This window comes from Mizuhopecten yessoensis, unplaced genomic scaffold (genome assembly GCF_002113885.1).
Source record: "Mizuhopecten yessoensis strain PY_sf001 unplaced genomic scaffold, ASM211388v2 scaffold7147, whole genome shotgun sequence".
NCBI classification, from domain to species: Eukaryota; Metazoa; Mollusca; class Bivalvia; order Pectinida; family Pectinidae; genus Mizuhopecten; species Mizuhopecten yessoensis.
Genome location: NW_018406904.1, coordinates 307,479 through 335,003, shown reverse-complemented (window position 1 = coordinate 335,003; position 27,525 = coordinate 307,479). Strand labels below are relative to the sequence as shown.

General features: G+C 36.4%; 1 protein-coding gene across 2 annotated transcripts; it reads right to left on the bottom strand.

The window, feature by feature from the left end:
- Positions 1 to 10,942: 10,942 nt before the first annotated feature.
- Positions 10,943 to 26,959, bottom strand: LOC110453177 (DC-STAMP domain-containing protein 2-like). 2 transcript variants are annotated; one of them, XM_021502028.1, is made up of 4 exons: positions 26,859 to 26,959; positions 16,755 to 17,420; positions 14,831 to 15,102; positions 10,943 to 12,708 (listed from the first exon to the last, which is right to left on the bottom strand). In XM_021502028.1, the coding sequence occupies exons 2-4, from the start codon at positions 17,391 to 17,393 to the stop codon at positions 11,400 to 11,402; spliced, it is 2,220 nt and encodes a 739-aa protein (XP_021357703.1). In that variant the 5' UTR covers positions 17,394 to 17,420; positions 26,859 to 26,959; the 3' UTR covers positions 10,943 to 11,399. The 2 variants fall into 2 exon arrangements, with proteins under 2 accessions (XP_021357703.1, XP_021357704.1); XM_021502029.1 differs by having other exon boundaries at positions 26,864 to 26,956.
- Positions 26,960 to 27,525: the final 566 nt, after the last annotated feature.

The window sequence follows — 27,525 nt, the reverse complement described above, 5'->3', positions numbered from 1 at the left end:
ACAAATCAATGTTGAGTTAACATCAGCCTAAACAACAAATGTTCTATTTACAATAAATCGATTGCTTGACGGTAGTTTTGAGAAAGTAAATCCATTAAAAGACACAATAAAAAGAAAGTTGGACAGTGAATACTTCAGTTTGATGGGGAGACTCATACTAACCATTGAAAAATAATTAACAGGAACAAAAACATTTTTAAATTTTACACAACAAAATGGCCTCAATCCTGCGCCTGGTAACTTTGTGTATCTTTAATTCTTCAAATAGAGTGTTACCAGGAAGTTATACTGATTCGCGTTAAGTAGGATTAATTTCAATCAGCTTACAGTATCACCCCGGAAGAACACACAAGTATAATTTGCCCACGCACATCGTGAAGTATATATCAGGATTAATTTAACATTCATTATGGTATGCAGTAAAATTCCGTTCATATCCCAAGATGCCCAATAGCGGATCTTGGGGACGTTTGAAGGAAACTCTGTTGCATACCATAATGGAAGTTAAAATGGATCATCCAAATCCATATATTTATGTTCAAAACAACAACAAAATTTCTTTTGGGAAAGACGATCGGAGTAAAAACACCAAAATTAAAACAATATATAACATGATTCATTTTATTACTCCCTTATACCTCTCAGATCTTGTACCCCTTAAACATTCTGAGATATATATCTTGTATATATATGGTAAAAACTAGGACTACGTATGAAACAAAATCGTTTTCCCATAGTCTCTTGCTTAATGGAACAACATCCAAAGCGGAGCAAAGTATTTTGCTATGCTCAATAGTCTGTAATAAATAATCAGAAGTACGGACGAAATATGTTTGGTCGCTAAACTATGATACTGACATTGCCACCTTGCTACGGGGAAGCCGTCTTTAAATGACCAACAAAATGAAAGGTTTAGTCATCTAAGAATAACATTACCATCGTATTTCAAGGAGCAAGACTATAACTGATACAGGAGCAGTTTCAGGACGTTAATGGGTTCCCAGGAGTTGTTGGGCTCACATTCCAATTGCGGCTCCAAGTGACAACAAGTCCTCCTACCTAAACAGGAAAAAATACCATTCCTTGGTGCTCCAAGTAAGAGAAAAAAGTTTAAAATAATACAATTCCTAAGATTTACTACTTATCATGAGTCTTGACAGCGATAAGTAACATTTTATTTTGTAGAAAGTATACAAAAGTATAAATATCTACCTATCCGCGTTGTTTGTTGTTTGTACCTTGAGGATAACGGATGTGCTCTATGTACTTTTCAATAAGGCTTGTGCAATAATAAGTGAAATAAAGACACACCTTTTTGTTGAATGTAAATACAGGCAGTGGCTGATCATCAAATGGGATTCACCGATGTATATGTTGGATGGCCAGGGTATGTACATGATGCCAGGATTTACACCAACAGAAGTGTCTGCCTTAAAGCATCGGAGCTTTTCCCGACACAGAGCTACTTGATTGGAGACGGGGCATATCCTCTTTCGAAGTATGCGTTTAATTAATGTTTTACACACTACTTGATTTGATAGAGCAGCTCTATTATTACTTTCTATTTATTACTATTGACAACTAAACTTTCAGGGCCCGAGTTAATGATAAGTTTCAATTTTAAACTCAAGGGTAGAATGCATGTAAGACATGCAAACACAGCGGACATTTTTGCTAACGATTGCTAATCAAGAAAAACATATTTCCGCCTCGCCAAACGTAAGATTTGCCATAATTGCCGTGTGCTGTTCAGGTTTTGGCATTTAAAACATAGAGTGCAATATTCTTTGATTAATACTTTTGTTAACGACACCGGATATTGCCTCCAAACAGGCGGTGATCACACGAGATGCAGTTGAAAGTGATATTTTTCTATATTTTCTGCAATTCAGGGGCTGTCATCTGCTTAAGGCTTTTAGGATCAATACCTCACATTTTCAGCGTTTATTTTATCCATAGAAAACGTCCATTAATTGGCCAATATGTCTTCCAGACTTACACACACGTGAGCGATAACCATCACGTGTCTGAATTAATGTATTGGAATTTGCCTACATCTAAATAAAGATGTATCTACATTACACACATTCATTGTGTCAATGAAAGCATTGTATTATATGTAATATCATCAAAAATATTTCGTCGAACTGTACGGCAACTTGAATGTTTGTTTTTAGATTACTGTACGGCATCATGCCAATTGCAACTCGCCGTACAATGCTATGCAATTATGTCAGCATATTTCTCATAATTTATAACGAGTTCGAAAATATGATAAATGAATGTAATGCATATACATTTTAATTAGTTTTAGGTAGTGAAATTTGTTAAAAAAAACTCACACCACTACAATACTAATTCAGACACGTGGTAAGTATCACTCGTGAGTTTTCGCCGATACCAGGCTGCGTGTTTGCAAGTCTAGAAGAAATATTGACCCATAAAGGAAAGTTCTCTGTGGTTTAAGCCATTGCTGAAAATGTGAGGAATTGATACAAAAAAGTCAAAGAACATACAAGCCTCTGAAGTAAGGAAAATATAGGAAAAAATTCACCTGCAACAGAAGCCCACTTCGTGTGATCACCGCTTGCCTGGTACCAATATCCGGTGTTGTTAAAACACAGTGATTATATGATGTGGTGTTGGCCATGGTGCGTTGTTTTTTGTATATGCGATGCTGCTAATTGTACTTACACCATTTCCCCTGCAAGCGTCATATCTGCCAAGCACTGCCATATCTGTCAATCATTCTATATCTGCCAACAGTGCGCCATACCCATACTTTCAGCTCAACACATAATTATTCACCACTTATTTGATACAGGGTGGGTATGGTAAAATTCTTACCTGTGTACTTAAAAATGAAAAAAAAAAAAATATTTCAGGACAATGATGACACCATATAGGGACAATGGCCATCTGTCACCCAAGCAGCGAAACTACAATAGGAAGCATGCATCGACACGTGTCGTAGTGGAGAGGGCCTTTGGTCTTCTAAAAAATAAAATGGCGACGTCTCCATCATCTTGAAATGATAAATGTTGATAGCATGTGTAGAGTAATTTGTGCAAGCTGTGTCTTGCACAATTTCGTTTTAGCGGAGGACGGTCCAGATATGCTTCCAGAACCTGAGGTTGAGGAGACAGAGATGATGAAACCCAGCGTGACAACATGAACACTGCTGGTGTTCATAAGAGAGATCATATAGCTGATTTGCTGTTGTAAAAAAAAATCTTTAATCACATTCTGGAGAAAGCATTTATTTCATCGATATAAGTTACTGTTCATTATTTCCTGGTACCATTCTTGAGAAAATTTGTTCATCACCTCCATTTTCTCCTCATGCTGCTTCTTTTCCTCTCTCATTCCGCTCAAAAGCTCATACATGTTATCTCGCTTTCTCTTCACTCCCTCACTTACATTAGCCTTCTCACTCAAACTGTTGCTTTTTTCACACACACTATTCTCACCGACATATTCATCATTCATAGAACTGTAGGTGGCCATGGGAGTAATATTGGGATTACATCCAATGGCCTCCTCCATTTCCCGTTCATACAAAAACTCTCTCCTTCCACTTCCACTCTTAACATCCTTAAACTTTCTCTCAAGCTTTGCCCACTTTCCTTTAAGTTGACTCCAGTCAACGCTGGTCTTGCACTTCTCAGAAAAGACCTTTTTTGTGTTAAGTTTGACCTGTCAAACATGGCTTGGTGGTCCTGCCTTAAGCTAATCAGCAGTCTTGTTGATTCGACTGTCCAGTTGAATTTGTCTGGAAAAAAAAGCATACATTACAGTTATATACTATAGCTTTGAGGTGAACCGTATGTTTTTAGATATATTTTTTATCACAAAATGATATTTGAATTTGTTTTATATGTAAAGATGTGGTATCTCAGCTAAAAGAAACAAATGTTATTAAAAAAAGTAAATTCGCTAAAAAAGAAGCCCAAAAGTATATCATTTACATGTCAGAGGCATTAGTAAGACAAAATAAGACAAATTATCTCCCTTTGATAAATTTGATATTAATTTTCGAGATGTGTAGATTCAACTTTTGTTCCATTTGCAAATAAAAGCAAAAGTTTTTAACAATACAGCAATGACATACATATGTGAGCTTGCATAGATTATAACAATGTAAATATGTCTGACAGTAATCTATGTCCATGAGCCAAGAAAACAGTAACGTAACTATAACTGTAATACGACTGGGCCTGGAGTTAATGTCTGTGTTGGCTGTTGTACACACCAATTAACAAAACTAATACACTTTTAAAAATTGGACAGAGCTATATATAACAATTTTATTAATTTAACTAAATAAATTTAAGGAAGAAGGTACCATTGCACCAGTTGTAATTTGAAAGAGTTCCATTTTAGAGCTGTATTTTCTGGCTTAGAAATTGGTGTGAATTGTTTTTGGATAGCGTTTTAGGTAGGTATGAGCGTACTATTGGCAGAGAACAGGCCCCGAGTTTGAACTACATATATCATGCATTTTTGTTTTCATAACTGTAATTCTGTAAACTTAAAGGTACCCTTTACCTTAAATGGAGACATTAAAATGTGTTTCCATATATTCATTTAATACCAATAAACATAGTTTTACCATTTGCTTCTGTACTTGCTTCATCTATTCCAAAAATAAAAATATGCTAGTAACATTCACAAAGTATCATGTTTTGTCATTAATTATATAATTATAAGCAGTGGTAGATGTTTAAATCATACAATCAAATTATTGATTAAATGATGTGTTTGACTAGAAATTGAAATTTGAACTGACCCTATCTAAAACAAGAGATTTTAAAGAAAATGGTGGATTCCATATTGGTCAATGTACCAAACTACCAATATTGATGTTCAATCGAGCATACTGCATATATTATACCATATATAAAACTTTACCACTTACCTGTAACTTTATGGACAGACTGGCTTCCTATTGCCTCCTTTGCAGCATTGTTTGTGTCTGTGTCACCTTAATTACATAATGTAATACTAGTTCATTAACTTGGCATTGATAATATTTCAGTCAATTATGTATGATATTCACTGTAAGAATATCTAGTATCAATTTGATGAGGAATATGCAGGTTAAATATTTTTGAAATTATTTTAACCTTGTATAAAACTATTGAAACATTCAGGGTTGACATTTTAAGGTCAAAATCTTCCAGGAGAACATAGAACCTTATAAACCAAACATATTTTTTTTTACAGTTGTTTTGCCTGGCACTTTTTGAAAATCAGTTCAGAATAGAAATCAGAACTCGAACAACTTAATAATGGACATGCATGGATTAAAAAAAAATTGCCAATAATGATTGAAAGAATTACCCTCCACTTCCAACAGATATGGCCTAACCAGTATGGAGCTCATGTCTTCTTTATGGGCCAACATTTGATAGGCCATATTTGGTAAGATGGGATCTGCAGGTTCAATTTATTTGGAAACAAATTCATTGAATTATCATAAACCATGTACTATGCAGGGCTGGACAATAAGGGTAGCCTGCTGGCCTACGACTAGTGAAACCTCCATCTCGACTACAGTACAGTAGTGGTTATAAAAACTACTAGACCATATATATTGTCTAGTCAAAATTTGATATCAATTAACATATTGAATAATATATGGTTCATGAATTTACACATGAAGTCATGACTAGTAAAATTGAAATATACTTGCCAGACTGACTAGTGTTTTTTATTCATACTACACGCAACTATATGTAATTTGTTTCTTCATTTCATGAACGTTTATATACACTTTCTGATCAATTTTAGTCATTCATTAATCAAAACAGTCATTTTAACAAGTATTTTTCAGTTTAAATGTGATAAATATTATGTCGTCAAGCTACCATTTCCATGGGATTTTTCATTACATTTCTTAAAATTAAATTTCAATTGAGTTCATGAGCAAACAAAAGAGGTAGACTGATAAAATGTTCCATCTTTGGTACTTTTGCCTAGGCGATTATAACCCCACACTACAAATATATATATTACATACATGATCAGATGATCTAGTCTTACTGATATGGGTCACAGATAATAAATGTACATGTTTAGAGGTTCTTTGACCCATGTACATACTAGTTTCTAGACATTTTTAACGAGCCCCTGTGCCCCACCCCAAACAAACTCTACAAAGTACATTCTTTTTTTTTACTTGGATTAGGATATTTCATGTTACAAGTTCCTGCGATCTATTTTAGCGTCAAATTATTTAACCTACCGGTGCATAAGCGGTCGTAGTCCCTATTTGTAATTGATATGTTGAATATCCCATTGCCCGCCTTCAGTGTAAGTTGTCTGAAATTCTCCATGGCTGTCAGTGTCAATTTTTGTCAGACGCTGGGTCTGCGAGAGAAGAGTCTGCAGCTGTCGTCTGCTGGCTATTAGATCAACAACTTATGGATACTTTTAAGCACTTGTGATTCATTTGACACGTAGCGCACTGAAAATACTATACATTTTGATCATTCTTATCATCTGCTGTCTATTTTGCTTTCATTGACGGCCATATTGGATCCAACTTGGTACCCTTAAATGAAACGTTCTCAACGAACCGGTTCGTTTCGGCGGAACGTCGCATTCCATTTAACGGAACGGATGGTACGTACCGGAACAACCGGAATGTTCCGCTAAATGGAACACGCTATACAACTCAATCTATATTGAGATTGCTTCGCTCCGATTGTCAAGTTTGCACTTGTATTTTCTTAACTCATATATACTTGTGCTCTGATAAGCAGCACATTTTGTTTTGTATGTATTTACTTCTGCTATAAGATTAGAAAAAGTATTTTTCTAGCCACGAAACGCAACAACTCTGCCTCCGTCCATTCGGTCGAGCTTGCGTGAGCTGTTTACTATATCTTCATAAAGCATTACATTTATGTTAAAACTGTACCCAACACCCAAGAATAACAAGTGTTTTCGTTAAATTCGGCATTGCAAATACAGTATGATATTAATACAGTCAATAGTTTCCCTACACATTACTTATTTCTTTCTCCATTTCCTTTGTGTTAAAATGTTTTGATTATTTTTTTTTCGCTTAATTTAGTTTCTCAAAATATAAGATTTTACGCGGAAAATTCTTCCATTTTTCACATATCGTTCTTATTAGTTTCTCGCAAACTCAATTTAGAAGGTCTTTTTTTGGGCATATACTATGAAATTTGGTAAGAACAAGAAAGTTAGTTGTATGTTTCGCTTACAAATAAAAAAATACGGAATACCGAAACATTTTCGCTGCACTTTAATTTTCACCTATTTCGCTCTCCGTAATGAATGCGAATTGATCATGACAGCGAACAAGTTGTAAACTACATAGACGTTACGCGCGATGTTGGTTACACCGCTTCAAAACCCGCATCACAGAAAAATTTTTCTCGTTCATTTTCTGCTTATTATGGATAATATAACAAAAAATAGAAGTTTTTGTTTCACGCTAATAACCTCGAAAACGTCACAATAACTCGCGTAACGCTTATCATCAACGGGGTAAAACGTTTCAAAGAAATTCCATAAATTCGCGCCATTGCATCTTTGCCTTTTTGAAACACTACGTGGATAAAGTCAATACTTATAAATAGATTTGTAGAAATATAGTAAAAACAACTTTCATATAAGGTTTATACTTATTCTCTGTTTGTATATACAGCTAAGTATAACAATGAGACAACCAACTCGTTCCGAAACGATGGAAACGATTTTGAGAATATAACACTGTCCCAATCCCCACATCTATCTTCCCCTCTAACCCGGGCAATTTTTAAACTTTATGTATTCCACTACAATTATGAAAACAAAAGTTTACCGCTCATTTTGATCAATCGTCTTTGTCTGCACGGTAGCGTACAAGAGATTCACACAAACTAACGCAAAATATGATAAAACATCTTACAAGCCAACACCGCGCGTAATGTCATTATAACCAAAGTAATTAAATGCAAAGAGCGAATTAAATAATGATTTCTTCTCTAAGTTTTTATTGATGTGATATTTTTCTGTGTTACTTTTTAATGGAACCAGAATTTATTGTTAAACAGATCTAGTTACACTTTGATGTGGTTTAAAACTCCAGACACCCTGGTAGCATTCTTTACACTAAATCATTATTTACACATAAACATTATTTCATACTTTTCTCATCTAAGGAATACAAATTGTGGGAAACGATTCACGTACGAAATCATAGTTTCATACTTTCCTTTACCGTGGTACTTTCTATAAACCTGGTTTCGTTTCTTTGCACATTCGGAAATCCTAGTTACATGTATTATATTTCCGACAAATCTCGTTTTATTCCTTTCACTTCCATGGACACCGGTATTACACTGTCCAATTCCAGGGATAGTGTTTTCTTTTTTCTACACTTCCGTAGAATTTCGTTTTATACTTAACACTTTTGGGACGCTAGTGTCAATTATGACAATCCCATACATATTGTTTTTGTGTATTGCTTATATCTCCCTGTTTTCCCTCTAGATCTGTTATTTGTACCGACAACCTGGTTCAACTTTAAGCAAATAATGGTGTTTCCCCAGAAGTTGGGAAAGTGATATTTACAATATATAGCAACATCTAGTTAATGTATCCGTTATACAGTTTTTAGATTGATGTCGTGTAAACCGAACCTTATAATCCAGCTCTCTTTCCGGACGATTGCTTTCAGGAACGTAATAATAATCTAAGTTTATTTACCGATACAGGATCTTAAAGATCCTCTTCACTGGACTCAAAATTATAACAGTGAACTGTTCAATAATAGATGAATGTGACGTTACTTGGATCATTAACGTATCTCAGATCTATAATTGTAAAGGAGTTCCTGATTCTCACATTTTCCTGAAGATTGTTCCATATTCTTACAATTCGCAATGCAAAAAAGTTCTTGCAAATATCTAGTCCAGAATGTTGTGGAAATACTTTCTTTGTGATTGATCTTTCAACATCTTAACAAAATCCGTTGCACAATTATCGTAAATAATGCTTATTATTTTGAACACCTCATTCATGTCCCCTCTTATTCTTCTGTAGCTCAGAGTTGTTTATAATAATTGTGCTACTCTTTTTTTTTCATCCGAATTTGTTGACTTATTAATTTTTCAACAGAATTCAAAGTGTCCGAAATGAAGAGGCACATTATCGCACATAAGAGTTCAAGACTCGGGGTTACTACCATTAAAAAAATGTTTCTGAATCCAGCCTTCTTGGATATTTAAGATGAGTTCACGTACATTTTTGGTTTATTAAGCTTTCTTATGATACTTTTGTTATTTAATGAATTCAAAACTTACTGACTTACACACAAACTAATGGCAATCAATGAGTCAAGTTTATGCACAGGATACGTTGCAAAAGGACATCCCGTTGTGTTTTCAACCGTATCAGAGCTAAGCTACTGTCGAACTTAAAAAAACTAAGTGAGCGGAGGCTCATATAGACATATCGCTCATCCCCTTCCCCTCTCGCTAATCCTGCTTTGTCCGTGACCTTTGACCGTTTAACCCTCACCACCAAAATCTAATCAGGAGTATATCTCAATGTCATCATATTATGGGTAAACTTTTTACTACGGATGCACGGACGCACATGCGGACGGACTCACAGACAAATCAATTATTATACACGTATATGTTGGATTTTGACGATTATACTCAATATCTCTTTGAGGTGATCGAATGACGAGAACAAACCATAACTACTTAATCAACTGACACCCAACTTTTAAAAATGCTAAGAGGCTTTGATGCACTTTACCCGTAACCATAGCACAAATCGACGCAGTCATTCTATATTTTGTCGTTTATTAAATATAACAATGCGATACAGATGATGCGGTTAAAATATAACATAGTAAATAATGGAACAAATACAATTTCAAATACCATAAGAAGTCATTATAACTTGTTAAGAATGTCAAAACAATGTCTTACTATATTCATCTCCTTATAAGCGATGCTATGTAGTATTTCTATTTAACTTTAAATAGTATCAGTGTATCTAGGGTTAAATCACATATTAAATAAAGTCATATACACAAATATGTACATCTGTTACAATGTATATAACAAATATTTTTTGCAGATTTGCAATGGGATTAGGCACAAGTTATGAAGCCTTCTCCAAGAAATTTATTATACAATGTACATGGCAACATCAACAATAAATTTTTCACTGATCATAAATGAAAATGACAAAGAAAAAAAAGAAGATAGAGAAGAACGAAAGAGAGTAGGAGAAAAACAGAGAGAGAGAGAGAGAGAGAGAGAGAGAGAGAGAGAGAGAGAGAGAGAGAGAGAGAGAGAGAGAGAGAGAGAGAGAGAGAGAGAGAGAGAGAGAGAGAGAGAGAGAGAGAGAGAGAGAGAGAGAGAGAGAGAGAGAGAGAGAGAGAGAGAGAGAGAGAGAGAGAGAGAGAGAGAGAGAGAGAGAGAGAGAGAGAGAGAGAGAGAGAGAGAGAGAGAGAGAGAGAGAGAGAGAGAGAGAGAGAGAGAGAGAGAGAGAGAGAGAGAGAGAGAGAGAGAGAGAGAGAGAGAGAGAGAGAGAGAGAGAGAGAGAGAGAGAGAGAATTTAAAACCTACCACTGTGTTTAATAAACTGTATACGTAGTAGTGGCAGTTCGACAGAAACGAGAAAGAAATTTAAAAGAGTATCCCAGCATCCATACATGTTTGCCTGCTGGAATATTAAAGTTGGATTTGTTAAATAGATAATTAAAATAATAAGAACAAACTTTATGAGCGTGACCATATCATTCAAATACAATCCTCGATATCCAGGGGTTACGCTCACTTTACTCTCTTCATCCCTTGAATATGTCATAGCAAAATTGAAGGCACGAACATAGCTATTTGATTAGTCTCAGGTAAAAAAACTGACCAATCGCTAGGCTGATACTTGTCCTTTGAAGATTACAAAGGGGAGACGCCCGACTTCAAAGTCTGTCCAATTTTACCGTTACATGACCACAAGATTCATTTGATGTACATCAAAAGTTCGAACTAGTATTCTTGTCTCATCAGCAAGGTGGCACACACTGAGCCTTCGATTTTTCTATGACATACCAGGGGTGCAGAGAGCGAAAGTGAGCGTAACTCCTGGATATCGAGGATGTTCAAATACATGTTGTAATAACATACAGAATTATGAGTTCTTGATTGCAGTATAAAGGTTAAACTGTAAAACATTTTATCATTTTTCCAATTTTTTACTTTGACTTATGATGTATAATAGTACTAGAATGAAGCACGTTATTCAAAATATAGAATAAACACACACCGACCGTAATAGCCTCTCCCATCCCATACGAGCATAGTATGTTTGACGAAATAAGCAAAAGCAACAGAAAATTACTGGTCAGATCATGTAAGGTTGCTTCAATACTTTTGCTGACCCTTCGAGAAACTGACCACTCCACGCTTCAAACTTTTTGATGTGTTTGTACATACGATGCACTTTTTGTTCATTTCCATGAAGCATTCCATACAGTATACACCATCACATCCTGGAGTAGGGCAGACGTGGAACTCCGACACGCCAGTGAACTCCTCTTTACATCCGAGACAAGCGGTCTTTCTCTGTGGCCTACAATTACAATTGCCGGGCATGTGGTCCGAAAGAAACATCAGAAATGGGACGTGAGAAAAGATGCTGTTCCCCTTTCTTCGAGATTTAAGATTCTTGGAAAACCAAAGAAGTTTTGACTGCCGTTTAAGACGAATTTTTTCATGCAAATATTTTATACGTTCTTGTTCCTGAGTTGGGTAGAAATAGGCGGCTATTTTCCTACGTATGCGCAATCCATATGCCTGTGTAAATATAAAGACGAACGCAACGAAATACAAAACAGAAAGAACCAGAATGGTTTGCACGTTTGGTTTCTGCGGGTCAGGCAAACACTGTGTTAAATTAAAATTAACGGCAAAGTCAGTGTCTACTTCGAGAACCGCAAGAAGACTTCCTATCATTTTAGCAATAAAGCCGCTACCGACGACACCAAGAGAGACATTGCTATCTCCTGTTACACTGACGTTGATGTTGCCGAACTGCTGCATAACAGTGAGAACGTAGAACAGAACATAATCAGCAATGATGGCAACAAGCGTTATAAGGAACTGCAAGCTGACAGAGACAGCCCCTACCTTGACCATTTGTAGTTCTGCTGGGGACAGGAGCTTTGATCTAGTATCAATATACTTTCGTTTCTCTATCTTTTTCAGCGGTAACACCGACTTCTTGCCTTGGTGCGTACGTTTGTCATCGTACCGTTTGAATCGCCTCGATATGTATTTGTTATCAAAGTGATCCTTTGTACGATACTTTTTGACGTAGAGGGCTGATTGGATGAAAAGAAACACGAGAGGAAAGGCTAAAATATACTTTATAATTTTGATGATTTTATGGATCAGCTCCGTCCTTTCTTGTATGTCTGCGCGAACATTCGCCATGATTTGTGCAGCAGTCTGGGATGAGTTGATTTTCCCATACAAATCCGAGTTCGAATTTACGCCAAACTCGAAGAAATCTGTGAGTGTGTATATAAGGTCGCGTGTTTCTCTTAGTGCAACGTCTGTGACGTCCTGAAATAAATCCAAGACGGAGCAGAGACCACTCCCTGGCTTGACTTCGACACACACGTCGGATATGTCAAGCACCCGGCATACTGCAGAAGCAAAGCGTTTATACCTACAAAATAAAATCAACGGATTCGTTAGTTTACTTGTTGGGCGCTGTCGATAACAACGGGCGGGTCTCTATAATTTGTGTTTATTTTCAAATATTGTAAATCATTTTGTTATCTTCCAAATATGTGTTTTGTGTTCAGTGTAACTGTACTTCAAACGACCTGTTTATTGGCGAACAATCCGAAAAGTTATATTTAATGATAAATATCTTTGTGAATGTAAGAATGTTTTGTTAAAGGACATTAGTTCATCTCAAGTTACAACTGAGGTAGACTGATAGGTAAAATAAGTTCTTGCAGAAATATCTCGCTAAATCAGACAGATAATTTTTCTGCTTTGGCTACCTCAGGTCACCTTGTCTCTCCGTGAACTGCGACTACCTCATGTCACCTATTCTCTCCGTGTACTGTGCCTATCTCAGGTCACTTATCCCCTCTATGTACTGTGGCTACCTCAGGTCGCCTTTCCCTCAATATACTGTGACTACCATAGGCCACCTCTCCCCTTCAGTGTGACTACGTCAACCGACCTGTTATGCCTATGTATTTTGACTATCTCCGGTCACCTATTCTCTCAGCGCACTGTGACTATCTCAGGTCACCTCTCCCATTTGTTTACTGTGACTACTTAAGGTCACCTCCCCCTTTTATTTAGTGTGACTATCTCATGTCACCATTTCTCTCTGTGTACTGTGACTACCTAAGGTCACCTCCCCCTATTATTTAGTGTGACTATCTCAGGTCACCTATTCTCTCTGTGTAGTGTGACTACCCCAGGTCACATCTCCCCTTTAGTGTGACTACGTCAACCGACCTGTTATGTCTATGTATTTTGACTATCACAGGTCACCTATTCTCTCAGCGAACTGTGACTATCTTAGGTCACCTCTCCCCTTTATTTAGTGTGACTATCTCAGGTCACCTTTTCTCTCTGTGTACTGTGACTACCTAATGTCACCTCCCCCTTTTATTTAGTTTGACTATCTCAGGTCACCTTTTCTCTCTGTGTACTGTGACTACCCCAGGTCACATCTCCCCTTTAGTGTGACTACTTCATCCGATCTATTATGTCTATGTACTGTGACTATCTCAGGTCACCTAATCTCTCCATGTACTGTGACAACCTCAGATCACCTTTCCCCTTTATTTAGTGTGACTATCTTAGGTCACCCATTCTCTCCGTGTACTGTGACAACCTCAGGCACCTCTCCCCTATATTTAGTGTGACTACGTCAGTCGACCTATTATGTCTATGTACTGTGACTACCCCAGGTTATCACCTTCCTTTCTGTACTGTGGATAACTCAGCTCCCCTCTCCCCTATATGTATGCTACCTCATGTTCCACAGAACATTGAGTGGAGGAGTGACATAAAGTTCCTTTAACACATGAACTTAGCCACAGGAGATAGAAACGAAATGTCACTCAAAGTAATGTCTGACTAGTTAAAATTGTCCAAATGTTTCAATATTTGCTTATCGGTAATAAAGATATGTTTAACACAAAGACGTCGTGCCAGATTTGTATAAGGCTTGATAGTTTAGAGAAATTTCCTTCTAGTATGATTTCAAATATATTGAAATTCCATTCTAAAACTACACGTTGGGGAATCAAAATTATTAGTTGTAAATTATCATATTAGTCTAAAAAGTTCTTTTGGAAATATGCGTTGATGGCACTTTGGGCTATCCAGGATTTGAGCGAACTATCCGCTGAGATAATTCATTCAACGTTTGTGTAATCGCTACTTTGTGTATTAAAGAAATAAGAAGATCACATTGACCATTCTTAAAAATGCTTTTCAATGTGAATAAGATATTTTGCATCATCCTCACGTCAAACTGGGGACGAAGTACCTGTCAAACCCGTCTTTTGATTGTTGCGTCACAATGAGGACCTTTAACATTTCTTACTTGCCAAGTATATTCGCTTGCAAAAGTTTCTGGCCAATGAATCAAAGGCATTTTGCTACAATGTGAAAATAATTAAGAAACAAACCTGAAAGGTATTGACCGGAAACTATTAGATATCGCTTTGAGGCGGGATTTCATCACAATGATTGAATGGTGCATGTTTAGACAATAAAATATAAGTTAACGCCAACTTCAAAATAAACTGTCTTACCTTCTTCGTTCTGAGCACTCTGTCGTCAACGGTTGATAACGATGTTGCCATGGAAGCGACCAATAACATGCTCTTTTTCTTCGTCGCTTTCCAAACACGTCGCCAATAGTATCTATCGCGCTTTTGACACCATTCCCAACGGTATTTGCTGTGTCCACAACACCGCCACCGATTTTGTCTAAAACTTCTAATTGTTTTTCACATTCTCGCTTTGCGTTGTTTATTCCATCGACACACTTCCGGTAGACATCGTTAACACCTTGTGTACATTTCTGAATAATGAAAAGATAGTTGATAACTGAGTGGTTAGCATGAATATTTAATGCTTTAATAAATGTAATTGCCTATCCTCATCAATCGGGGTTGGAAAACAATATATACTACATGTTTACTCCCTACAATTGACGTGTGAGTTATCCCCCTTTCCCATATTAAAATAGATCAACAGCAGCGAGTAACGTTTGATCCTCAGCTTGGTACAGCTTCTGTACGAGTACCAAACAGCTGACTGGTGAGTGATCAGAGAAATACTATTGGTTTTAGAAAATCCAAACGAGTATCTGTCCAAATAAGAATGCATGAGTTTTGCTATGAAATTATCAGTTTAAATAAAGTCTGAACCTGCGGGTCGGCCATATAGCTAACACTGCCGACATCAGAGGTTGTAAATTCATCTTTTTGCTGCACGGAGACCCTTAATTAGTTTTTTCTTTTGTGTGACGTCCATTGTGTCATACACTTGATGCCGGGTCTCGACAGTTTTTGTTGTTATAATTTCATATCAATTTCTTTCTTTTTCTCTATCTTATTAGTAATCTCTAATCATTTTGTGATCTCTCCTTGGTTTTGAAGTGTTAAGTTGAGATACCATTCTCTTCAATATACATGTATATCCTAAAGATTATCAAACAGCAAATGGACACAAACAAACCAATTGAGGAGCAACATAGACGAATCTCGAATAAAGCTGCTGATTTACTGGAGAGAAAGCATAATTTCTTAATGCATTCCTTTTAAAGGGCGTATCATCACACAGAATACAAGATATGAAAATCAATATGGGATCAATAAGTATGGAAAGTGCTATCCAGTTATATAAAGATTTAAAAAATTAACTTCATATTTAGGTTAATATTTAAAAGGTGATATCATTAAATTAAAAATAAAATATGTTTCGGGTCAAACGGTTAATTGTAAGAAATACACCAAAAAATACCCATTTTGATGCACGTCTATATATTCCAGAATTAAAGTGAAAATTTTGATTTTATGATATACCTTTAACAGATTGTCAAGATACCGCATACGGGAAACATCAGCGACAAATCAGAGTTATCTAACTCTAGTCTCTAACGAAATTTCTGGATGTAAATTAGAAGAACAAAAACATCCAACTTCAAGCAGTCAGAGATCGTCATAACGGTATAAATAATAATTAAATCAGAATATATATGTATTTGATTAACCACTTGCCCACATCACATCCAAAGAATGGCAAAGAACTAAAGAATACCCCGTTCGGGTACCATCAAGAAAGGGAAATATAGACGGAATTGTGTAATATCCACAGACGCATGACATTAGTATTATTATGTTGATAATTGTGCATGAATTGAAGTAAATGGGAATTTGATAGGAAAGGTAATGGACGTAGGTATTGAATGCCTCTAAACATACTCGGAGAGACACTTGTACAACATACTATTGATTTGAACCAAAGGGTTTGTGCTAATAGAGAATGTAAATTTTTCTTTGTGTTACACTAGCTTTTATTTAATGATGGTAAAAATACTGAAGGGTGATACTGATATAATTACACGTACACTCACCTTCCCCAGCACAAATATAAGAACTTTTGTTTTGATATATCTTAAATGTTTTCGAACGATATTTCAAACGAAAATTAGTAATTATATATACATACTTTTGCTGCGTCCCGTACGGCAGACGCTGCTTCCTTAATCTTTCTGTCGACTGCTTCCACCTGTTCTGTCACCGGATCGATGACCTTTTGGAAACTTTGACCAATTGTTTGCAAGTCATCTAATGAATCTTCAATTGTTCTGGCTATTTGCCTAATTGGTTCCTCCAACTGTTTGCGCAAAAGCTGACTTTGGTTGTAGATGAGTTCCGACGTACACGCCATACTGTTTGACACCTGATTAGCGTTGTCCGAGATGTTCATCACTGGCCCAGAAAGCAGGATACCAAATATTGTGGCCAACACGGCTACCCTCCCACGTCCTGTGCAGAGGGAAGGAATCATCAACATCACCACACACCGGAAGTGGGTTGACACTGCCAAACCTATGCTCATCATCACCGTTATTCCTATTGTTATCCAACCGGAAATATCGTAGTCGTATCCAAAACTAAATGTGATCAGTGCGTAAAATAGACCCCCTGTGGCCACGCCCCATAATATACCAAAGATTGCTTTCAGGCAACGATGTTCTCTTGTTCCGCTCAGGAACAGTTTGTACAGAAAACTATCCGGGTTTTCTTTAATTCTTTGCCATCGTGATGGCGGCTTCTCACCAACCGCTGATTTACTTTTCTTCATTATGGTTTTGCTTGTACGAACCGATATCTGAAATGAAACAATACCCAATGATTAATATCAATTCAAAACTTCACCGTTGAAAAAGTTCTTTCTCAATTATGTCGCAGTACACAAAATTTACGTAATACAAACGAACTACATATATAAATATATAAACAAAAAACACGTCTTTAGTACTTTCATCTCGTCAAAGAGATTCTTCCGATTTTAGAAGATAGAGTAGAGATAAAAGTACTAAAGACGTGTTGCTGAGAGATTTTTTTTATATTATTTCTTCGTCCGAAAGGAACATTTTGTTCTGCTTTTATAATATATCTATATATTTATAAATCAAGTAGTATTTGCAACCAAAGAAAGTGTATAAGGAAACAAAGCGTCATATCGACAGTGATATGCGATATGTAAAGGAATATGACGGATGTGCTTTATCTAGAGTTATGTGCAAATCAAGATATATAGGTTATTCCTAGATATTGTGTTGTATATTGGGATTACCAGAAATGGCACAAGGACATAATATAATGAGGCGCCAATAAATAAACAATCTTGGATTCATTCCAAGCCAATTTCTTAAATAGGCACGAAAGAGACCCAAGGGCATGATAATGCCAACAGAGTAAATACACAATGGCTCAGAACCAGTATATTAATGAAAAATACAATATATACAATATATAGGCTTATATATATATGAACATAGTAGATTCAAGTTGGTACGTTTCCATTTTTGACGTCATGAGTTCAATTCCACTTCTGGCAGATTACGAGTTGTTTGTTGACGAATTGAGTTAATTTGTACGACTAGTAGATACCATTTTTTTAATTTCAAATCTGACTTTAATTACATAAAGGATTTCCTGAGACAACTCGAAATAGAAGTCAAACTAATAAAGCAATGGCAATGTCAAATCATGCACCGAAGTAAAAAGTGACGTCGGGAGATTAAATATAACTGTAAACCGATGGAAAGGGAAGTGTCGGGAGAAACGGTATCGACACCGTGGCATTATAGAATAAGCAGAGTCAAGAATACAGAGACGAGGTAATGCTATAAGGCGACTTAAGTACTTGGATATAGTATCAAAAGTTATTCGCCAAAGAAACATTACAAAACCACAATACTGGAAATATACAACCGTTAACAACCAGTATATATACATAAACTAAGTCGATTCAAGTTGTTATGTGTCCATTTTTGACGTCATTTTCACTATTCGACAAAAAAAAACCACATTAAAAAACCCACAATACTGGAAATATAAAACCGTTAACGACCAGTATATTAATGAAAAATGCAATATATACATATATATATATAAACATAGTAGATTCAAGTCGGTACGTTTCCATTTGTGACGTCATGAGTTCATTTCCACTTCTGGCAGACTACGAGTTGTTTGTTGACGAATTGAGTTTATTTGTATTACTAGTAGATACCATTTTTTAAAATTTCAAATCTGACTTAAATTACACAAAGGTTTTCCTGGGACAACTCGAAATAGTTATAAAATGAAGTTAAACTAATAAAACAATTGTTGTATATTTCGTTCACAGTTTTGCAGTCTGGAATTTAATTAGGCAGGATAAATAGAGCACGTGTAGATTCAAACTCTTACTATATTAAATAAGATCCAAAAATATTAATGTAATCGAACATTTTTGTATTACTTGATAAACAATATGGAACACTAAATGTTGTTAAACTAAACTTATCAAGCAAAATATATAAAACCATTCATTTTTGTATGCCTTTTGATGTGAAAGTGACACACTCGTCTCTAATCAATGGCAGAGAGGTCGATGTTTAATAGAATATGAATAAGTTAATGTTAAATTCTCAAAAATATGCTACTAAGAAATTATATGATTCTCAGAAAGGATGCCTGCATTCAATCCGCCAACCGTATGACCTCTGATGACCAAACAAATTAAATTCGCCCACATGAATCCTGTGAGTAATTTAACGTTGCTGTATTTAACATGATGGTCGGTCACATAGTTCCGTTCAAATGCATTCCATGATGCCTGATGACGCATCTACTCATTTATATAGTTCGGTTTAAATCTATATCCTACAAAGTGTTTTTCTAGGAATCTCGAAATGTGTTATAAACAGGCAGGGACTGTAAAAACAGTTTTAGTTTTGTTCAAAATTTCAAAAACGGAGAAACCGCGAAGAAGATTTGTAAAATGATTTCCAATAATGAAACAGTATAATCACTGGTTCTAACCGATAACATAGGATTTTATTATTATAGAATATTGATAGGTTTATGTATCGCGTCACTATTCTCCTATTTTCCAAATAATGTGTGACCAGAAAAGCTTTTGATTCACAGGAAGAGCGGTTACAATGCTTATTAAGATCCTGCTTATCGACTACAGGTTAACTGATGTTTGATTAAATATTGATAACTTTGTGTATTTTCAATTCTTCAAATAGATTGTTTCCGGGAAATTATACTGATTCGCGTTAAGTAGGATTACTTCCTCAGCTTCCTGTATCACCCCGGAAGAACACAAAAGTATACTTTGCCCACGCACATCGTGAAGTATATATCAGGATTAATTTAACATTCATTAGGGTATGCAGTAAAATGCCGTTCATATCCCAAGATGCCCAATAGCGGATCTTGGGGACGTTTAAAGGAAACTCTGTTGCATACAATAATGGAAGTTAAAACAGTTCATCCCAATCCATATATTTTTGTTCAAAACAACAACAAACTCTCTTTTGGGAAACTCGATCGGAGTGAAACACACCAAATTACAAACATTAATAACATGATTCATTATATTACTCCCTTGTACCTCTCAGATCTTGAACCCCCTAAACATTCTGAGATACATATCTATGATTAAAACTAGGACTACGTATAAAAAAAATCTTTCTTCCGTATTCTGTTGATTTATGGAACAACCTTCCAAATGAAGTAAAACAAAGCCACCCCCTTTCTCTGATGGATTACCATCTCAATAGAACTAAATCTAAAGCTCAGCTTTATCGTTACCTCGGAAACCGCATCGCACAAACACATCAAAACAGGCTACGGTAACAATGTAATCTTTTTGATTGGAATATCGATTACCCTTTCTGTAATTGAGACTGCATGAAATGCAATTTTCATTATTTATAATTCGAGGTTCTTATAAACCCCTTTATCACACCCTAGTTCGTAAGTCGTCTCAAAGCGGTTCACAAATTATCGTCAGTGGTTATTGAGCCTTTGCAACCAGCCAATATCCTCCTCAACTCTCTGGGGAGCATACAGCCGGTGCTGCCATTTCGGCGCTCACAGCTAGCCATCATTCAACAATTCTTACAGCTGAGTAGCCTAGAACAAGCTGAGTAAAGTATCTTGCTTTATTTGATAGTCTGTAATAAATAAACAGAAGTACGGATGAAATATATTTGGTCACTAAACTATGATATTGACATTGCTACTTTACTGTGAAATCCGTCTTTAAATCACCAACAAAATGAAAAGATTTCGAGATGTAAATCATGACTATTTAAGTATGACTGTTTGCATCATACATTACTAACGGATTAGTGGAATTTTATCAATGAGCAACGTTCTGAAAAACAATTATTATGTCCCCGAACGAAGTCGGGTGACTTATTGTTATTGTTTCGTTTCTTGCTTATTATTATTATTATTACAAGCTAACCGGTAATAAGATTTATATATATATATATTTTAAATGCCGCCGTGACTATTCTCCATAATTATGTTTATTGAAGATTTAAAAGAAACTGCGGTTAGGTATACATGTAGCAAACACTAGTGAAAGCAAGTGTTTTCATTTATAAAAGCACTGGAAAAAGTCTTGAGTGTAATATTAATCAGCCCAACAGAACTCAAAATATAAGTAGTGCGTTTTATAAACTGATTTTCTATTTACATAGTAACAGTGATAGAGACCTAACCCCCGGGCCTGGAAAGCTATCCCAAGCAGGCACTTTCTTTGAGGAAGCACTGGATAAAGTCAGTGCTATCAGCCCAAGAGAAATCAAGATATTGAGCATTAGTGCATTAAACAGATTTTCTATTCATAGTGACCCATTGACCTTTGATCACTGGACCTGAAAAGTTATCCCAAGCAGGCATTTTCTTACAGGAAGGACTAGATAAAATCTGAGTGTAATCAGTCCAACAGAATTCGAAATACAGTGCACAAACTGATGTTCTATTTATAGTAAGTGACATTGAGCTTTGATATCAAAGGCTTAAGCAAACATTTTATTACACTGGATAACGTCTGAGTGCATATGGCCCAAAAGATCTCCAAATATTGTGCATGAAATGTTTTTCTATTTATAGTAACATTAACCTTGAACTTTGACATCGATGCCTCAAAAGCTACAGTATGTATCCTAAGCAAATACTTTCTAAAGTAGCAATGACCTTAACCTTTGACCACCAAAGCACCAAAGCAGGCACTTTCTCCAAGGTATCACTTTATAAAGCCTGAGTGTAATCATCCCAACAGAATTCGAAATATTGTGCCCAAACTAATTTTCTATTCATGGTAACAGTGACCCTGACCTTTGACCGCCGGGCTTGAAAAGCTTTTCAAAGCAAGCACTTTCTTCAAAAGAGCACTGGATAAAGTCTGAAAGCAATCCAACCAACAGTACTGAAGATATTGTGCAGAAATTAAACAAGAAGCCCAATGAGCCTGTGTCGCTCATTTGCTTCTACTGCAATTTTGAAGCAGATCTAGGTTATTTATGTGGATGCCAAGCTCATTACCACTTTATTCAAATATAGCACATTTGACCCATGTGACCTTGAATGTAGATCAAGGTCATTCATTTGAACAAACTTGGTAGCCCTTCATCACAGCATGCTACAGGCCCAATGACAGGTATCTGGGCCTCTTGGTTATTGAGAAGAAGTTGTTTAAAGATGTTAGCACATTTGACCCCTGTGACCTTGAAAGTCAGTCAGTGTCATTCATTTGAACACATTTCGTTGCCTATCATCCAGGCATGCTATAGGCTCAATACCATGGTCCTCTTAGTTATTGAGAAGTTGTTTTAAGATTTTAGCACATTTGACATCTGTGACCTTGAACGGCAGGCAAGATAATTCATTTGAACAAACTTAGTAGTCCTTCATTCAAGCATGCTACATGCACAATATCAGGTCACTGAGCCCCTTGGTTATTGAAAATAAGTCGTTTAAACATTTTACCTCAGTTAACCCTTGTGACCTGGAAAAGTCGGGCAAGTCACTCATTTGAACAAACTTAATAGCCCTTCATCCCAACACTCTACAGGCCCAATACCTGGTATCTGGGCCTCTATAGGTTATTGAGAAGAAGATGTTGAAAGGGAAAAGTTGACGCCAGAGGGCCGGACGATGGCCAGACAATGGCCAGACGACGGACGCCGCACCAGGGAAAAAGCTCACTTGTCCTTGGCAGGTGAAGTAAAAACAGATAGAAGGACAGACAGACGGACAACCGGATTACTAAAGATGTGCAGGGGGTCCTAACAATAAATTGTGTAATTGAATTTTAGAATCCCCCATTTGGGACCCCACTCCTCCCCCTAGGGAGCCAGAGTATTATAAGAGAGACTCTTTGTTAAACTGCATTCAGTCTTCTTAACCAAGTAATGCTCCAGACCTTTGGTTTGAAAACATCATCAAGCCATACAAAAGGACTTCAAAGGATGTTTTATATTAAGTGATTTATGTCCTCGCAACAGCCAGGGTCATATGAGGATGGGTGTCAAGGAGACGCCTATAGAGGAAAACTACAATTCGAAGGAAGTGGTTGTGTTGCCGACACCTGCACCCACACAATTTAAGGGTGTCATTTTGAAATATCATGGTCACCATAATGGCCATATGAAAAGCATTATGCTTTCAGTTGCTTGTTGGTTGGTTGAGGGAGCTTAACGTCCACACAACATCTGAGGTCATATGTGGATGGTATCATGAGTGCATGATACGTATTGTGTGTGCCTGTGTGTTGCCTCCAGCAATAAATAGAATTTGACACGAGAATCGAACTCGAACTGTAATCCATCATTCAAGAAAAAGTCAAGCATCAAGTTACGTATTGATGTGACAGGTGGTCGCGAAAAAAATACAGTTACTAATAAGAATTTCCTATGTGCAAAGGGCTATAACTTCATAAAAAATAGAACATTGACACTGGATTCTAACTAAAACTGTAATTCATTATAAATGTATACTAAGTTACAAATAATATGGAAAAAAGTTAATTTTGATAATTTCCTTTGTGCGAGGGCCATAACTCCAGCAACAAATGGAAAATTAACACGGGGTTCGAACTCATACTGTAATCCATTATGACAAAGCCACATATTAAGTAACAAAATGATGTTTCAAGGGGTACAGTGTTCTCCCCAGCCGGTTTTAGCGTGACGGTACCGTTACACATGCATTCTGAGCCGCTACGCATCACCATTTTACCGTTACGCATTGAGAGGTACATCACGTCACAAATACGACTGGAACAGCAAGTCCTCACAAATTGATAACCTCTTTTCCCCTTTCTTATTAGACTCGCCCTCAATGATCGACACCCTGATCAACCAACTCTGCCCTGCGGGTAGATTTACCTGTGGGGATGTGCTTGAAAGCTATATGTGTGAAACGTGAACAATAGACCACAATTACCAGTGTGTACTTCGTCTAATTATAATTAGTGATGTCTGTTTATTATCAAGACTTCAAACTACGTTTTGATTTTCATAGGTGACCGACAATTTCACCATAATAAGAAATACAAAAACAGACAGTAGCCTAGCCTTCAGTAAAAACAAATCAAACGTCACCTACTTTGCTGCATTGTTTTTGGCAAACAGATTTTAAAGCTTGAAATAAGCAGAGACGTATAATATATGTATTATACGTCTCTGGTGAAATGCATGATAACATTACACCGATCGTTTTCGACAAAAAATAGTTCACTTTGAATTCAAAATGGCGGCCAAATGCTGGCTTCTGATTGGTCGAAATTAAAATATCGTCCAATTTCGATGAAATTTGGTATGACAGGCGGTGCGCAAGAGTATTTTTGTTTTTCGATAGGTCATCCGATTAATCAGCCGGACGGCGACCTCTGATTGGTCGAAAGTTAGTCATTGTCTGATTTTGATGAAATTTGGTATATAAGTGTAGTATGGCACTACTAAAGCAACTGCGGTGTTTGTTTTGTGATTTTTTTCAATTTTGATGAAAATTGGTATATAGGGGTATTAGGGGACTGCGAATTCAACAGCATAGGTTTCATTGCCATAGTAATCCAAGGAGGCTTCTGATTAGTCGAAATTTGGATATTTTTTTATTTCACTCAAATTTAGTATGTATATTGTAAGTGTATTAAGACATTGTGAACCCTTTCTTATGCATCTTTGCGACTATGGGGGCAGTTTGGGGGACATCTTTAAATTAGTACAATTAGTACTTGTTCACCTATGTAATCATCGGTTCAAATAACACCGAATCATATTTGCAATTTCCAATAATATTATCTCAATGCCTGCGAACCGAACATAAGCTATGAGCTTGTTGTCAAATCACTTTTCATCGACTAGTGTTATATATGACTGTTTTTATATAATCATTGAATATCACTTACAATAAAATAATCTTCTGGCTATCATGATGCATGCTAAACAAAGTGTTTTGCGAGGAGATGGGAGATCTATTTTTCAAGGTGAATGTCGTGGTGTCTATAAAGATGTACAGTTTGTAAGACCTTTACGCCAGGCCACAAACTGCAATCTGAAAACATTCTGAAGTTTCCTACAAAGTTTGAATCTGCCGTTGCAATATGACTTATTCTGATTACAATGTCAGTATGACGGAAGGTCCCGAACATATTTCTACTAGAAAACACTTAATGGAGTATTTCTGTGTGTTATACTTTAGTAAAACACTTAATGGAGTATTTATGTGTGTTATACTTTAGTAAAACATATTCAGTTAGGTTTATTCAAAGGCTCTGCAAGTAAAATGGATATTTAATCGGATGAGCAGTAGGTACATGGAGACAGGCTAGATAAAAAGACTATGCATACACTTGTATTACTTCACGGCCCGTAAACAACTGCCAGTAGTATCAATATTCATAAAAAGTCGTTCAACAAAAAATAACGAATGGTACACACACTTGATCGACACTACCACTCATCCTATGTTGAGATTGCTTCGCTCCGATCGTCAAGTTTGCACTTGTATTTTCCTGACTCATATAAACTTAGTCGAGGATTTTCCAAAATTTGAAAATCCCGTGGGTGTTTGCGCAGAAAAAATAATCACATCTTTCTAACGTGTACGGTAAATATATCGTAAAGGGATTTAATTTCATCACGTCGTCTTTTCCGCATTGCGGCATCGGAGAGTTCCAAATTCGTGACGTCACGTCATTGTTGAGCCATTGTGATGTCACGTCACGTGAAATTGGGTGTAAGATAGAAATTTCCTACACCCCTTTCTTACCCTGAACAGCTCTAACTTGCACACAGGGAAATGAGAGAATATGGATATTATACCAAAAAATAGAAGGTTTTGTTTCACATAAACAACCTCGGAAACGTCACAATAACTCGTGTAACACGTAACATCTACGGGGTAAGACGTTTCAAAGAAATTCCATAAATTCGCGTCATTGCATCTTTACCTTTTTGAAACACTACGTGGATAAAGTCAATACTTATGAATAGAATTGTAGAAATATAGTAAAACAACATACAAATAACGTGTATACTTATTCTCTGTTTGTATATACAGCTAATCTCTAAACATTAGACAACCAACTCGTTCTGAAACGATGGAAACGATTTTGAGAGAAAACCCTGTCCCCATCCCCACATGTATCTTCCCCTCCTCACCCGGGCAATGCTTAAACTTTATGTATATCACTACAATTATGGAAAAGGTTTAACCGCTCATGTTGATCAATCTTCTTTGTCGGCATGGTAATGTACAAGAGAGTCACACACACTAATGCAGAATATGATAAAACATCTTACAAGCGACATCACATATGATTAAAACGAAGTCATTTAACATTACAACAAGATGTCACCAACATCGCGCGTAACGTCATAATGAACATAGTAATGAAATGGGCGAAAATGGATTTTACCGTAAAAGTGCGAAAATGGATTTTTCCGTATAAGTGCGAAAATGGATTTTACCGTATAAGGGCGAAAATGGATTTTACCGTATAAGGGCGAAAATGGATTTTACCGTATCAGGGCGAAAATGGATTTTACCGTTTCAGGGCGAACATTCCCCAAAATGAGGCAAGATAATCACATTGAGTGTAGTTACAAAATAAACAATAATTTTATTATCACTAACATCCAAAAGAGTGCGTTACACGTAATCTAATTATTTTGTTACCCATGTCTCATTGTTTAACTCTAAATATTGTTCAAATTACAAAAGCCAACAAAATATAGATAAATATTACCTTACAGAGTTCCCGCTGGACTGAAAACAGCACACTCTTCGCTCATCGCCGACAGAAAATGTATAATACTTGAACCCATATTACTCCGATTGTGTATCATACCACAGATTGTCCAAATAAATTGAAACGGAAGAAGTTCATGATTAACAGGAAGTCTAGGGATTCTCCTGACCCCGGATGTACATACTCGAATATAGTATGCGTATTACTTACAGTGTTACAGTATACCAAGCTATCTGCACATATTTCATAGGCAATTTAGGGACCATGGGCATTAACAGTAATTGTTAAGCTAACACTCTTTATATTTTATAACGTGCTAATGCTTCTATTAGTTAAAGTAATTAGATAAATCTCTACCCTACCATATAAGGAAAAATATAATCCCTTGCGAAAATATCCTACTCTCAATGCAGTGAATACAATTTCCCTTGGCAGTTTGCCGATGATATACATGTAGTGCACAAACCTCATTGGGACTGATGAATCATGACTTATCTGTCGGCAAGTTGTAAGAAATACTATATGTTGCATGGAAATATGATATTTTGTTTTCCTCAAAGAATCACATTTCACTTCCATTCTCACAATTACCTTGGCGATGTACGTATTATGTGTCCAGCTAGTGTTTGTCGCCAAATCAGCAGTCCTGACCACAGATTACCGA